Source organism: Ammospiza caudacuta, chromosome 6, assembly GCF_027887145.1.
Source record: "Ammospiza caudacuta isolate bAmmCau1 chromosome 6, bAmmCau1.pri, whole genome shotgun sequence".
Classification (NCBI taxonomy): Eukaryota; Metazoa; Chordata; class Aves; order Passeriformes; family Passerellidae; genus Ammospiza; species Ammospiza caudacuta.
The window spans coordinates 32470875-32486778 of NC_080598.1; the positions used below are offsets into that span (position 1 = coordinate 32470875).

A 15904-nucleotide genomic window follows, 5' to 3' on the forward strand; every position below is an offset into this window, starting at 1 on the left:
TTAATGGTTTTAGAAAGCATCTCAGAAAGAGGCAGCTCTCCCAGCTGTGTTCAGAGAAACAAAGGTTTCCTCTTCCTGACTATTTATTTTTTTTCTAATTAGTTCTCCAGGTGCTAGGAAACACCATACAAATCCTTCTTTGAGAGGTTTTATTTACATATCTGTGACATTTATGGAATCTATACAAACAGATTTTTTTATTTTTTGCAGTGTCAGCTACAGAGAAATCTACTGAAGTTGGTTACAAAAAGCAAGGCTTTTTTCTTCTCAGCTCCATCTGCACCATTTCTAAATTAATGCCCTAAATACTTGAGGTATCCATGAACCTCTCTTCAACACTCATCTTGCTTTTGTCATTAACACCTGGTGACATTGCAGCATCCCTTCACACGGGGCCAAGAGAGATGCCTGGCATATCTGTGCCACTATTAAGTGCAAGGAGATGGGTTTAAGCACCATACTCCAAAACAGCATGTGAGTGGACAGACTACACTGAATTCCTCAGATGTTTGTGATGCCCTAGTCTGCTTCTAAATGTTTTCATTCTGAGTCTATTTGTAACCAAACTCCACTTACAAAGAGGCTTGTTAAATTAGGAAAAATATCTCTCTGAGCTGAGAGAGCAATTCAGATTTATCTGCAAGAGAGGAACAGGTATAAGAAGAGGCTGCAGGAGTGGCAACACAGAATGTCATAAGAAGAACTGGAGGAATAGTCTCCAAAAACAAGCAACAATTTAAACATCAGGAGGCTCCTCTTTCTTTCTTGTACTGTGGAAGCCCCTGTATAATAGCACATATGCCTTTAGGAGAGTGTAGCCCTGACCACACACACTTTAGGCTGACAGTGATTCAGATCTGACCCCCTTGGGGATTACCTGACCATGTCCTAACCTTACACTGACATGCTGATCAGATCTCTCACAAAAAAAAAAAAAGCTCTGGTAAGCAATGAAGACTGAGAAGCAGTTCTGCATTAGTGTGTCATTTCCTTGAAACATCCTAAACTTACCAAAATTTTCTCCTCCCCAGATGTCCATTTGAATATCATATTTTCCCAGGTGGTTAAACCAGGACTTGTCAATCACAAAGATGCCTCCTGCTATGACAGGGGTTCTGGAGGAGAAAGCAGAAATCCAGAAAAAATAATCATGCATATATGTAGCAACACAAACCTAATTTTAAAGGGCAGACAATTTGTCCTGGCACCACTAATCATACCTCATTTAAAAGAGAAAAACAGTAGAGCTGAAATGTGAGCCTGCTGCAGGTTTCTGAGATACCTCTCACTAGATCATCCTCATGGCTTTGTTACTTGGTCTTGCAAGCACTACAAGAGCAATGCTGTGTATTTTGCATTTATACAAATATGCACAGTGTGAAGGAATGATGGGCACTGTTTGATGACTGTGTTCACCAATTAGACATGGTGTGACAGGCTGCTCTGCTGTTAGCAAGCTGGTTGCCTCTGGAGTGTAAAACAGAGGCTCACAAATTACACAGAGGAATTAAATGATACTTTTAAATTACAAACAGGGAGCTGTCTGCCTATAAAGACGAGCACCATAACTCTTCATATCAGGATTTGCTACATTCTACATGTCTCAGAGCCATGAACCCTGCAGTGAGGCTGGCAACAACCGCTCCAGCCAACAGAACCTCTTTTGTCTGTGCACATGCAGATGTAGTAGTGGGAGTAATTCTATGCCCACATTACTAGGTAAGACTCAGTTTTCTGATCTGCTTTACCCATGCAGGATGACTGTATATCTGCTTCATTCTTGAAGTTTTCATCTGAAAGATGGAGGCAATTAAAACACCCAAAACGATTTCTGAGGCATACAGACTGTTGATTTAGAGCGAACACAAGAAAAAAGAAGAGGTGGCTTGTAGAGGTGGTGTGCATGACAGTAAATAATCACTATTCTTACAAAATTCAGAGAGCAGTACTCTCACATTTAGGGTATAGACCTCAATGTATTCAGAAAGTAACAGGAAGAGTTTGTCATCATCATCACCACCAACACTGTGGCATTTTGTCCTCAGCAAGGCAGTCCCTGTACTCTCCTTGCCACACTGGTGAAGGCTTAGTAAAGGTATTTGGAGAAGTGTACCCCACGTGTCAGAGTGTACCTTATAGACTGAGTTGGGTCTGTTCTGGACATCTTCTGCTCTATAGGAATCTGTTCCCACTTAAAGTGAAGGCTCCAGTCAAACCCTGAAAAGGAAAAAGACAAGCCAAATTGGTTTTCTTATTGTAAAAACAGTACTAATAGCTTTCAGTGATAGCCTGCACTGTTATATCACAGGCTGTCCCTATGTTCCTTCCCTGACCTCCCTCACAGACTTCCCAAAATGGGAATAGCCTATCCTAATGTAGACCTCTCCAGCTTCTGTCTTGGCACCATCATTCCTTAGCACTATAGATCTCTCCTCAACTTCACTCCACACCTTCAGGAGAGTGTTGTCAGGCTGAGATGCAATTCTATTCTAGACAGTTTGTTTTACCAATGACAAACCCTGCTGCCGGAGTTATGAGGCTTTAATAAAGGACTTTGTAGGATGTGATATATTCTGGGAACAAATGCCTGCAGATCACTGTACCCACCATGTCTTTCAAGACTACAGTATACTTACAGATGGCCTATGGTGGATAGTACAGCACAGCACAGTCACTAACTTTATACCATTATTAAGGGTAGCCAAAGAACAGCTAGCCTTTGGCTGGCAAGCAGTGCAGAAGTGAGCCCCTGCCATAAAAGATGTAGAAGGGCACCAGGCAGTGTGGTGAACACAGGAACAGCTGCAAGGGGCTCAGCAGTGAGGGGAGAGGCATAAATGTTTTCCAGGAGATGCCACGAGATAGCCTGGCAGATCAAAGCAGCAACTGGAAGCACCTGTCAGACTCCAGGGTCCATGCAACATAGTGAGGACACAGTGAGATATTTCATCAATTAACTAAGTCCTGAAATTGCTAAGTGTTATGACAGTGACTCAAGGTCAAGAGGAAAATACTATTTGAGTTTTGTTCTAACTCTTGAAAAGATCTGACTTTGCAAGTTGCAGAGAACAAGGGAGAGATAACCCATCAGAAAGATCATCACTCTATTTTCATGGAAAGCTGAAGAGAACACAACTTATTTATCATGCACCATCCCTCAGGTCAAACTTACATAAGCCATTCATTATACCCACCTCCCCTCAAATCTGCTGATGCTGCCAGGTAGGCAAAATTATCCAGGCTGATAACATCAATGATTGGACTCACCACTCGGGTATAATCCTGAGGGAGAGAGAGAAAGGAGGGGGAATAAAGGGATCAGGCCTTCTTCAATGTCAAGGAAAGCTGCCAGAGATCAGGAAACACAAAGCTGCACATGTAAATCTTTGTCTGGTTTCTCCAATATAGTTCTGGCAGCTGTGCAAGGGATCTGTGGCCACTAAATCCAAACATGGAGATGGTGGGTAGCAGCCAGATGCACTCCATGGATGTGGGGAATGGAGTCAGACTCCAACACCTAGGGATGCTGCTAAGAAACAGCTCTTTATTTCCTGTGCAAGTCACAGGGCACCAATCACTGTCCCAAGGGTTTTGTGCTCGCTTCTGATACCTATTGACAGCACACCTTCTGCTCAGCCATCCAAATTAGTTCATTATCATCAGCTTAGAAATTATCAAACCCCTAATAATGCATTTAGTTAATAATACATTTACCTAGGAAGTACTAGGAATCAAGGCCCCACATTTAAGATTCATAGTGCAAACTTTATAATACATATGACACATTGTATACATTATAATATCAAGATATTGTGAGTACTTTATTGCCATTAAGGCATATAGACATTTACATTTCTCTTTTGAAATCCTTTTAGTTCATAGAAGTCAAACAATTTTTCAACATCATGAGACAGAGCATTAAAGACAGTGTTGTGACAGCTGCCATGTAAGATGAAACCGAGCTAGAAATGCCAGAAACAGCACCTTGTTATTGGGCAGCTGCCAGCATCCATGCCCTTCCTATCAAACCTTCATTTTGTGCCTTGCAATAGTTCCTCATGATGTACCACACTCGGCTAGCATGGGACATCCTTGGTAAGAGGATTCATGCTTTTCCCCCTCTGAGCTGTGATGGTGGCCCAGCCAGATGTGTCTGCCCAGCTTGAGAATCCAGCACCCACCTGGCAGCCTGGTGTGCCAGCCAGTACTCCAACCAATCAGTGCCAGGACTGGCTAGGGCAAGACTGAAATCTATAACAGGATCTACATCAGAAATGTAGAAAGTAGGTCAGAAATAGGTTGATTTGAAATCACTAAAAAATTTGTATACTAGAGTTAGCAGACAGGCTTTTGCATTTTAGATCCTTCTCTAAAGAAATGAATGAGATTCTTTGTGCTTAGGAACCCCTGTGCTGGTGCTGCAGCTTGACTTAAAGACCAATAAGTAAAGTAAACATTTATGAGCTTTATTGAACAAGTATAAAAAGCAGAAGCTTTTAATTCATCAATTCTGAAGTTTCATCTTCTTCTGCTCTCTCATATTAAGCTAATCAGACATGCTTACAAAGCATTATTAAAGCCACCATCCCTTCTCCTAAGGCCCATTACTTCATGGGATCCTCCTTTCAGAGGGGAACAATCACAGCCACGTGCAAGCAGGATTTCTCCCATTACCCCTCCTCTGCCTTTTCTTACAGCAGAGCTGTATGATCTCTCCCTCCACTCTGCAGCGCAGTCAGGGTGACAGCTGCTAATATTTCTGCCTCATTTTCATTCTTCCAGCCTTCCATCAATCCTTTGCCAAGTGAACCATCAAAGGGAACATCCCTGCAGTCACAAGCAGCTTCTCTATGACAGGAAGCTGCCTGCATGCAGGTGATGTATGGTTGCAGCTGAGAGGGAACATTAATAGAAGGAAAAATTTGGCAGTGACAAGGAAAAAGGAAGGGTCCAGCAGCAGGGGAGATGGAAACTATGGAAAAATTGCACCATGTATGCTGCCCAAGGGGATGTCCTACATACAGGTGAACATGTCAAGGAAGCACAATGCCTGCAAGGGACAAGAAGTACAGGTTGGTGGTTCCAGCATTGCATCCCATCACTCTGGACCTCCTGCCTTGTCACAGTGGCTGAACAGAATCCCATCAGGGATCTCTCACCCACTTAGCTCAGGCTGTACCTTCCTCTGCAACAGCCTGCCTGAGGAGTACTTTGCTCTCACCAGTTCTGCTGACGCATGTGAGGGCAGAGGATCCAACAGCACAGGCCAGGCAGCTCCACCCATCCCAGAGCAGGACATGGTGCTCACCTCTTTCACTCTCTGAAGCATTGGCTGCAGCCACTCACTGTTGACTTCACAGTGACTGTCCAAGAAGGTGAGGATGTCAGCAGCCGCCACTTCAGCTCCTCGCACCCGAGAGCGGATCAGCCCTACGAAGGGAAAAGGACAGCAAAGGAGCAGGAAGCTTAGGAAAGGAAACATTTGAGCCTCCTTCAAAAAACATACTTTGTGTGGCCATACCCTGGGGACAGTCAGATGAGCCCTCCCAGCACACAATGAATGACCTCTCCTGTCACTTCTGCCCATGACACAGAACTTCCACCTGGCTCCTTGCCCTTCCCTTCCAGCCCTGCCCACAGACACCTGGCTGCTGCCTGCTCACTCACTCGCCCATTGAGCACCCTGCTGCCTACATCACCAATTCCCCATGGCCAAATTCTTCTCTCTGCTTTCTGGCTTCCTTACTGCTTACTTGCTTTATTCCCATTTGTCCCTTATTCTGCCCTGCAGAGAGATCAGCCTGGCTCTCAGATGACTCCTTACTTTCCTACAGACCATCCGACTATGTGGGATGCTCTCTGTGAACTAAACAGTGATTTTTGTCTCTACTTCTAGATCCTAGCTCCAAACCTGCTGTGCATTGACAGCTTTAGAAATAAGCCAGCACATATGGGTCAAAATAAAGAGCAGCTGGGAAAGTCATTTATGCATGTAGCAGATAGATGAAAAAAAACTTTCCTTAATTGTATCTATTGATGATAGATACGTGATTGTTTTTCCTTCTCCCATGTCTCCTACACAGCTTGTTATCTTCCACTTGAAGGTGCAAGAGTTAGCTTGTGTTTAAAAGGACGAGACTTACATCTGGATCTTTATTCATAAAGATCTTAAAATATGGTCTTTGTTCCAGCCAAGGCCTCAGGACACCACTTCTCATTATTTAAGTATTACATGAGACCCCTGAAGCCTGAGAGTTGATAAGCTGCGTTCTCCCTCCACAGATCTTCCAAATGCTTAAAATGAAAAAATAAACTCTAACTGTAAGAAACAACAGCTGTAAACAGCTGGGAGGCAACCAGGGTCATGTGGAAAAATAGGCAAGATCTTTGTACTTAGAAAGCTTCCCACGCTCACCTTCTCGATGGGTGTTTCGTAGACACTTGACCTTTGGGATCTTGGTAAGGAGCTGGCAATCCTCAGCTTGGGGAAGGCAAAAAAGACATTTACTATACATGCATGAATTATTTGGCTTCAACAGAGAGCCCCAGCTAACTGTCCTCCTGCTTCTCCGTGGGAGGGGAAATTCTGCTTTCACTTAAGATCACAGTAATCGGTGTGATGGCCTCAATCCTGTTGTCTATAGAGCACACAGAAGAGCACTCCCTGCTGGCTGTCCTCCTCAGCAGTTGAGCCTATGTTTCCCAATCCTCTGAGCAGCCAGGCCTCCATCTCCCCTGCTCAGCACTTCCCAAGGACAATGGGGCATGTGCTGGCAGCATGGCACTGGGCACTAATAAAAAGGAGGGAACACAGGGTAGTGGGACTGCAAATCACCAAAGTGCCAAGGAAAGGAGAGTTCTGTAACATAAAGTGATCTTATCTGCTCTCTTTTCCTTCAGTGGCTCATCTGGGCATCTCCTGCCATTTGTTCTCAGGGCAGTTTCCATTTGATTTATTTAATAAAGGCCACTGGGATGCAGCTTGCTTCCTTGGAGACACCAGCACATTGACACATGGATGCCTGACCAAGGACTTTGCTGGCAGCTTGCTACAAACTCCAGGCATCCCTCATTTCCATTACCTAGGGAAGATGAGGGAGAGGAACAGTTACCTGCTCCAGCCAGACACCAATAAGCACTGACTCTTTAATTCTCTGTCATCCTCTCTATTCCTGCCCCAGCAGATGTCATAGGAACAGCAATTTCTAACTTGCTCTTTTTTCTTGCTCCATCAAATTCACCCCAATTTCCATGTTTATTCCAATTCCTTTACATGTCTCATGCCCCCTCTTTCCTGCTGTCATCTTCCCACAGACTGAGCACTCTGGGGACAATGCAAAGGCCCTTAGCCAAAGTGCACCTCTTAGCACATTCCTGTACAAGCATTTCCATTCTCAAGGATCTGTGCAATCTGAAATACTGCTCTTACATTGGCACTTTGGCAGATGCTGCTTCATCCAAGGGAAGTGGCAGGTGCTCTGAATTACAGAGCATCAAGATTTTCCTGGAACTCTGCTACAAGGGAAGGCAATGCTCTTATCTTGGCCAAGTCACAAGTTCAGGTATGAGAATCCTTACTCAGTCGTTCACTCTGCAGGAGTGGAGCACATGGCTCTGCCTGTAGATACTTGCCAGAGATGACAAACTCTCAGTACATTAGGAGAAACTGAGGCAGGTATTAAAGCAAAGTGTCAGACCTCAAACATGTGCTGAAGTGCCTCCATGAACGTGTCTCAAGGATGTGGCTATATCCATAAATATCCAGCTCCCAGTGAAAAAATAAGAGCTGTGACAGGATGGAGCCTTTTAAAAATCCTTCTATTTACTAAGGAGCCTAAATGGGAGTTTATGGTTGAGCCCTGTACAGAAAAGGTACCAGAAATCCATCACTGTTTATCTGGAACACTTTTCCCCTTAAGAACTGAATTTTTAGGTGCAGAATGTGGAACACTTAGGATTCTTGGAAGTGCTCAAAAACACTAAAATTAAACAGCTGAGCACAGCTTGGTACTTATTCAAAACATACTGTAAGGCCCTCAGACACTCAAATCCCTCATCTCAGCATCCACCTTTAAAATGTTTTTTTGTGGCCAAAGCTACATAAGCATTGCAAAATCAAAATAGCATTGCTTCCTTACCTCAGCAGGCCAAGGTGGGCATTCACAGCTATCTGTAAAGTGTTCTGAAGGAGTAATTATTGACCACTATAAATGGTACATAACTAGATAATCCTTGAATCCAGAACACATAATGGAGGAAGCAGGAAGCCTTCTCTGCCCACCACCTCACAGCTACTACACAATAGCCAGGAGCAAGGGCAGCTGTACAGAGGGAAAGACTCCAGAGCCTCCAGTCTGCAGCTCTGGTGAAACTGATGCAGTAGACACTCCATCCCTGTACCAAGCTGCAGAACAAAGTATGGCGCTGTCCAAAGCAGTAACTCTGCCACAGCTTCCCACAGGGACACCTGGGGTCCCAGGCACATGGAGACAGACAGCCTCAGCCTGCCAGCAGGACCCCAGGCAGCAATTTTCTGTATGTTCCACTGCATCCTCTTCTTGCCTCTTGGTCTGTAAGTACCTGCTCTGCTCACATACAGCATTGCTACATGGATATCTGTGCTAAATGGCTCACCAAATGGTGCATAATGAAACCTGACAGAGATCTCTGGCAACCTAGCAAAAACTGCCACACTGACAGAGATGGAAGACCCAATGGAAAGAAAAAGAGAGGAAGAAGTTCTGGCCTCTGCCATGCAGGGACATTAAACACACACTTTTTCTTTTTTTCCTGCATACAGACATGAGGGAATCTGTGAGGAAGGGGGACTCAAGAGAGCAAACAAAAAATGGAAAAACAGAAAGAAAGAAAGAAATGTCAAGGAAATAGGTGCAGACTTACGATCTGAGCTGAAGTCATCTACCAAAATGATCTCCTGGATGAGACTGGGAGGGGTGCGGTTCAGAACACTGCAGGGACCCAGGAAAGAAAAAGCCACTTTGTGAGCTGCCATAACAATGACAATGTTAGGATTGAGAGAAACCTGCTGTGCTATGCAATACAGCAGCAATACTGAACTCCAGTAAAGTGGAAGCAGTGACCTTGCCCTTGTAACAGTGTTCATTGGCAGGACCAAACTACAAGTGAGAATATCCCAGAGAGCTGTGGCACTCAGCCAGACCTTACAAGGACCCACAGCCAGGAGCTGACTGTGAAACTTGCCTGGGGCAGCTAGCAAATGATGCCACAGCATGCTCTGCCCCTAAGCAGAGGTTAAATGGAGAGAACCACCTGCCCCAAGGCAGCCCAATGGCCATTCCCACCTGCCAGCCTCTGGGTGAAAGTCATCACTGCTGGAGGGCATAAAGAGCTGCCACTTTCCCAGCAAGGAGCTCTACCTCAATGCAACAGGTGCGACCTGCTCAGCTTTCTCACCAATTCCCTTCTTTGGAAGGAAGCACTGTCAATATTTTGGATTTGGATTTTTTTTCCCTCATTTGCTTGTTACCTGTCTGTCTTTCAAACCAGCACCACACCCGCTGAAAGCACCCCAATTCCTCAGGCTGGTTGCACCATACCATGTAATACCCTTGGGTCTGCAGTGAGTTTGCATCTGTAGGACACACATGAGGAAAGCACAGAAAAGCTTCTGCCCTCCCCAGACACCAAAGCATTCTAGTACTTTGGAGTCTGAGCAGTTCAGTTCCAACCTCTTTACTGGTCTCATTCATTTAAAATGCTTGAACTCTTTTTCCATGAACTTCTTCAAATCTTTCTCTTGGCTTTACTACCATCAGACAGCATATTCCCTCTCCAAGCCTCCTCCAATGCCTCTGTGCACAGGCAGGTCCTCATTACCTTCAATAAGGTTGCTCAGTGATGCTTAAGCAGTCCAATGAAGAGAGCAGTTGTGCAAATTTTAATACTAAAAACAGAGGCAAACACTGTCCTCCTAGTTCTAGCAATCTGTCTCATTTCAGTGGCACCTGCTCTTTTGAGCAACACTGGAGAAAAATTTCTGGCTTTTTTTCTCTTTTGGATTTTGTTGTTGTTGTTTGATATAGGAAACAGACAACAAGAATAGTCCCATTCTCCTAGGAATGAAGGTGAAGAGAAATAAATTGCCATGTTGTTAAGTAACACCACTGATGGCTTTGCATACAGAGCCAAAGTTCCCTCAGTCTGGAAGAGTGTTCTGCTTTCTCATACAGCACAATTCTGACTGTTCTGCTGCTCAGTATCACATCCCACTCTATTTCAGATTCACATTGCTTTATACACCTCTCATAGTATTTGTATTTTGAGCTGACATGTCCCTAGATGACTGAGCTTGCATTTTCCAAAGCTGAATCTCATTTGCTTCTCTTGGCTTATGTCTCTCTGGATCCTTTAGTATGGTAGGGTGGGAGGTGGGAGGATGTTCCAGTGCCATTCTAAGGGCAACTTCTCTCAGCACAACCACCATCTGCATATTTTACAGACAAGGTTGCCCTGCACTGAAATTCTTGTCTGTGCAAACACAATGCAAAACAACCCAGACAGACTGCAGTATAATGGCTGCAAAGTGGTATTCTACACCTTCTTCCACCAGCTTGACTATTGGCAATGCTCACATTTTCTCCACAAGTTTCAGGTCTTTCAACTCAACATAACTGGGAAAAAAGCCCCATTTTGTTCTCTGTTCTCTACTTGCCCACTGATTCCCCAGTAGAGAGAACACATCCCTTGAGGAGTTCACAGCTCACTGTACAGTGCCCTGTTCTTCTCTCAGCTCTGCAATCACTTGCTGTAGATCCTTGGGAAAGGTACTTAATCTTCTTTGCACTAAGTCATACCTGTCCTTTTAACAAGGAGCACAGTAATCCTAATGTTTCCCCTCACTGAGGTACAGAGAATGCCATGACAAACACTTTCAGGCACAAAAATGTATTAGTAGAATTCCAAAATCCAAGTGACAATTACCTTTTACAGCAGAAACATGGACTGTTCCCCCCTCATCTTTTGGATTCCCTATCTCCTTTGCCTTTTCTCACAGCTTCCTTCTTTCAGTATCAGAATCCTTACTCTCTTGCATGAACATGACATCAGCACTACCAATGAGTTTCTCTCCTCTGTCCAGCCCCCACTAAGTTCCCAGATCATCTTGTTTATTCTGGATGTTAGCAGAAGAGTATATTTTTTTCCCTTTGCTCTAACATAATATCCTTTTTTGCCTTTCTTTAAATTGTCATTGTAATGAGATGCTACACCAATGCTCTAGCATTACAACAGAATCCTCTTAATCAGGATTTTCACAGGCCCTCTGCATAGTCACTGACAGCTGTTCAAATCCAGTGACTTAGAGCCTCACAATTCACCTTTACATTTGCACCAAAACCAAAAGGCCACTGCAATCATGACTTTCTGAGATCAGAAAGAGAGGGACCAAACAACAAATCACTTGACTTTTCTTCTGCAAGAATGCTCCCAGCAGCAGACTGAAGGTATGGCTTAAAGATTAATCATGCATAGACATCAATGACATAAAATGCCTTTTGAGTGACAATTGTTTCTGAAGGAGCACAGGATGCCAAGCAAGTGACTGATTTGAGAGAGACAGCTATGTCGTAGCAAAGAAAAGAGATCAAAACAGGCAACAGCTCTTGACTGACACACATCTCCTGCAGGACTGAGGATGCCAGCAACAAGCCATTTGAACTGACACCTTCACAGGTTTTGTCTGATGGCCCATTTCCCATTTTTTTTCCACTATTCCCCTTCTTTAAACTCTTGCTGGATATTTTTAACCAGTTGTCTCCCTCTACACTGAAAACATATGGCTGGAGCCCACACTAGAAGGCAGGTATGCAGCCCATGCTGCCTCTGAAGACCAGGAGGAATAAGCAACAGGGTACTTGAGGGAATATATTATTCCTCTTCAAGGTCACTCTTCTCTTTCCCCCTCTCCCTAATACACAAACATTTCCCCCATCCTCAAGGAGCAACAACAGCACATCATTCCTCTTGCTTCCACCCAGCAGCAGAGATCCCAGAGACAGAAGGGAGAAGGCAACTGTTGAGCTGCCAGAGGTGTGTCTGTGTGCACACAGTCCATGTGCATGTGAGGTTAGCAAGAAGGGTATGCAGATTAGGATCTGGCCCCTAGAGCTGTCAGGTTTAGATGAAATAAGCCTGTGATGCAGGAGTATCATCCCTGGGTCACTTCCCAAGACCTTTTGTACCAGCATTGCCACTTGGTTGAACTACCTTGCAATAAGGTAATTCTGGCCCAGGGGAGTGCATTTGGGCTCTCTCTGGGTTTAAGATCAGTTCAATCCCAGTACCCTTTTCATGTATTTCATTCTAGAATTTCCCAAAGTCTTATGGCTGGTTTTTGAGTGCCTAAATTCAGATACTCAAAAGCCACACTTGCAAAGACCTCTGTTATGAAAATTTCAACTGGTAATACATTTTCAACCCACCTCAAAATATTAGGTCTCTAAAAATGTTTTCAGACATAGAAAATTTTGCTTTTAGTGCTGCTCATTTTCATCACTTTTCCTCCTTCACACCCATTTCTCTTATAGCATTCCCACAGTGTAATCATGATAACTGAACTTGGGAAAAGGCCCATAATAAGAGTGGAATCACATTTAACTTTCACCAGATGCATCTCAAATGGTTCATTCTAATTATTCAAATAATCATGCTCTACCTGGTTTAAGAAAGCTCTTGCAGATGTAGAAATAACGACAAGCTGCAAGCCTGACTAGTCAGCAGGTAAGCAGGCAGAGCAATTTTATGCTTCCTGCTGCTTAATATTACTGTGGTCCTCAGCAGACTCACAGCCAGGTCATAAACCCAACAGAACAGAACAGTCCTGTCCCTTTGATACCTGACTTATCCTGAAGTGCCAGGGATGCAAAGTAATTACATAGTACTGGTGCACTGACTGTGTGTGACTTGAACAACAATTACTCTCACAGCAGCAATTCAGCCTGGCACATTCAGATGAGTTTTACTGAAAGATGGTACTCTCAGGTTACAGAAGAGGCCCTGAAGAGCTCTGTCAAATCCCTCTATAGCATCAGTGTCAACCTGTAAGTCAGACTTATGCCTATGCCTCTTCTAGCAGTGCAGCCATGACGTGAACATTTACTTCTGTGTATGGATGTCAAATCTTCAGTGCTCAAAGACAAGGCTACTAGCCAATGCTTCCTTGTGTGGCAAATACTGTAGAGCCCAAGAAGGACTCAGCCTTCAGGATCTCTCATGAGACAGGGATAAATTATTGACACTTCTGATGTGATTTAAGGAAGGAGTAAATCCATCACATGCACTGGCCGTAAATCATCTGGCAATGAAGACCCCAGCTGTAGCCAGAGGTCTGGGAGGAAATCCCATTCACTACACCATTCACAGCAGAGTGCAGCCAGCTCCTCACAACAGCAGTCCTCCAGGGACAGCAGCATTGCAGGGATCAGTCTGAACAGATGGGTCACCCATTTTTCAAGGTCTTTGTTGGGGGCTATGGTTGCAGGAGACCACATCTGAGAGACTGGTAATACCACATCTTAAGTGCTGTATCCAGTTCTGGCCTTTCCAGGACAAGAAAAAGTAGGACATACTACCATGGTTTCTCAGCACCTATCTACTGTCTGACCTATTACTGAAAAGGCAGAAATCTCCTTCAGCTGCCCTAGCAGCACCATGATTCCAAATAAGCCTGCCCATTTTCTGGACAGTGACTCTGCAGAACTCATTGTATGTTTGAAAGGAAAAGAAAATTATAGAAATAAAAAGGCAAAACATGTCAATGCAATATATACAGGTCTCTGGAAACACAATAGCACCAGACTTGGTGGCAGAAACCCAGCCTTCTAGACATGAGGCCAACTTGAAAAAGCCTGTTTCTTTATTCACATAGCACATTTCTTTAAGTCCACAGGACTTGTTAAGGGAAGAAGTGGCAATGATGAATAATACATTTCTGTTAGTGATACTATCAGCTCAAACTGCTACACAGACAATTCACTCTCCCTTCAGCCTCAATGGCTGTTCCCAGGCCTGCTTGCAGGCTTCAGAGACCCTTTGAGAAATTACTTAGTGAGTCAGAGAAGTCAGAGGGCATTTTTTTCTGTGGGAAGTAAAAGGAAAAGAGCCTCCCTGGGTTCTGTGGGGGTGATGGAAGAGGGCAGTGAAGGAGCAGCTGGAACATCGCTTTGTGGTACAGATGACTGCAAGCCTCCATCTATTTGGGGCTGCTGACAGGCCCTATGCCACCTATTTACTTAGCTAGATTTGGCCAGTGCTGTTACTCAGATATGAGGAGACACTGGTACAAGATAGCAAGTGTCCTGCAGGCTCAGCAGGAGCTGCATGCAAAGCCCCAGGGTACACCTGGTGGGCCATCAGTTCAGCAACTGATTACCAGCAAGGGACCACGAGCAAGGGCTTGTCACTGCACCTAGCAGCACACAGTGTTCTCTTTAGTCCCCCCTCACTCTTCCAAACCAAGCTCACACTTGGTTGAGACTTAAGACTGCTCTCACCTGTGGATGCAGGCCCAGCTACCTCTCATACTTGCGGGGTGCCACGAAGAAGGAAGGAATGATGAATCTGACTCCATGTTCTCAGAAGGCTAATTTATTATTTTATGTTACTATATTATATAATATTAAAGAATACTATACTAAACTATACTAAAGAATAAAGAAAGAATACTTATACCATGCTAAAAAGATAGTAATAAAAACTCGTGACTCTCTCCAGAGTCCCGACACAGCTTGACACTGATTGGCCAATGAGTGAAAGCAACTCACACCAGAACCCAATGAAACAATCACCTGTGGTAAACATCTCCAAAAACACTCCAGACAACCAAAACACAGGAGAAGCGAATGAGATAATAGTTGTTTTCCTTTTTCTCTGAGGTTCTCAGCTTCCCTGGAGAAAAATCCTGGGCAAAGAGATTTTTCAGAGAATGTCAATGTCACACTACCCTTTCTTGCTGCTTGTGATTCCCCCAATTGGAGCCATACAGTGGCTAACTGCAGATGTGCTCTGCATTTGAAGATATGCCCACAATGCCCATCCAAGCCTCTGGCCCATCCTAGTGGGCCATCTTGAGAGCAGAACGCTATCACTTGGGGAACTGCAGCCACCCTGCTTGTCTAGCTGCTGTAAAATGCCTAATTTTCCCCCAGAGCACTCCCAGACCGCACCATCCAGGCCCGGCACCCCAGCTGAGCTCACCTCTTCACCGTGCGGAGCAGCGTGGATCGCGCCTCGTTGTGGAAGGTGATGATGACACTGGTGGCTGGCAAGTCAGTGTCATAGCGTACAGAAGTGCACCTGCAGCACAGGACAGCAGGAGTGTAAGCCAAACATTACCCAGCAGTAGTACTGCAACAGCGTACCTGGAATTTCTAAAAAGAGAGTAACTTGCTAAAATCAGAACCAGCACAGTTGAGCTGCAGCAAGGGAGGCCTCAGCAGCCCCTGCACCAAGGATGGCAGACCTTAAAAAGAACTGTGCCCATTGAAAAGCAAAGTTTGGAGGCTGTGATACCTAAACCCACAAACCTGCATGCTAAGGAGGTCATATGGGTTTTATAGTGAACTAAGTTTCAGTTCTGGACTCCAGTCCCTGGATTTACCTGTGATTCACATAAAATCTTGTTTATTCATGCACAGGACATGTACATGCTAAGGATGCATAGAGCTGGTACACCCAGGCATTGCTGTATAAAGCACTTCAAATTCTTTGGACACAAACTTCACAAAAAGGAAAACACTAGCTAGTTCTGTGATCTGTGCTGGGGAGTTGCTGAGGCCCAACACTAATGGACCTGCTGGAAATGAAGAGCAATTCTTTCTATCTTCTCATCTGATTTTGCGATGTTAGGTACGTACACACATTCTCA

General features: G+C 44.5%; 1 protein-coding gene across 1 annotated transcript in view; it reads right to left on the reverse strand.

Moving 5' to 3' along the window:
• Positions 1-15904, reverse strand: part of GALNT16 (polypeptide N-acetylgalactosaminyltransferase 16) — a 74465-nt gene that overhangs the window by 18900 nt on the left and 39661 nt on the right. Inside the window, exons 3-9 of the mRNA XM_058806826.1 lie at positions 15235-15333; positions 8902-8969; positions 6416-6481; positions 5309-5430; positions 3195-3282; positions 2133-2217; positions 1012-1115 (exon numbers count right to left, since the gene is read on the reverse strand). Coding sequence (XP_058662809.1) covers positions 1012-1115; positions 2133-2217; positions 3195-3282; positions 5309-5430; positions 6416-6481; positions 8902-8969; positions 15235-15333 — 632 coding nt within the window. The remainder of the gene's footprint in view (positions 1-1011; positions 1116-2132; positions 2218-3194; positions 3283-5308; positions 5431-6415; positions 6482-8901; positions 8970-15234; positions 15334-15904) is intronic.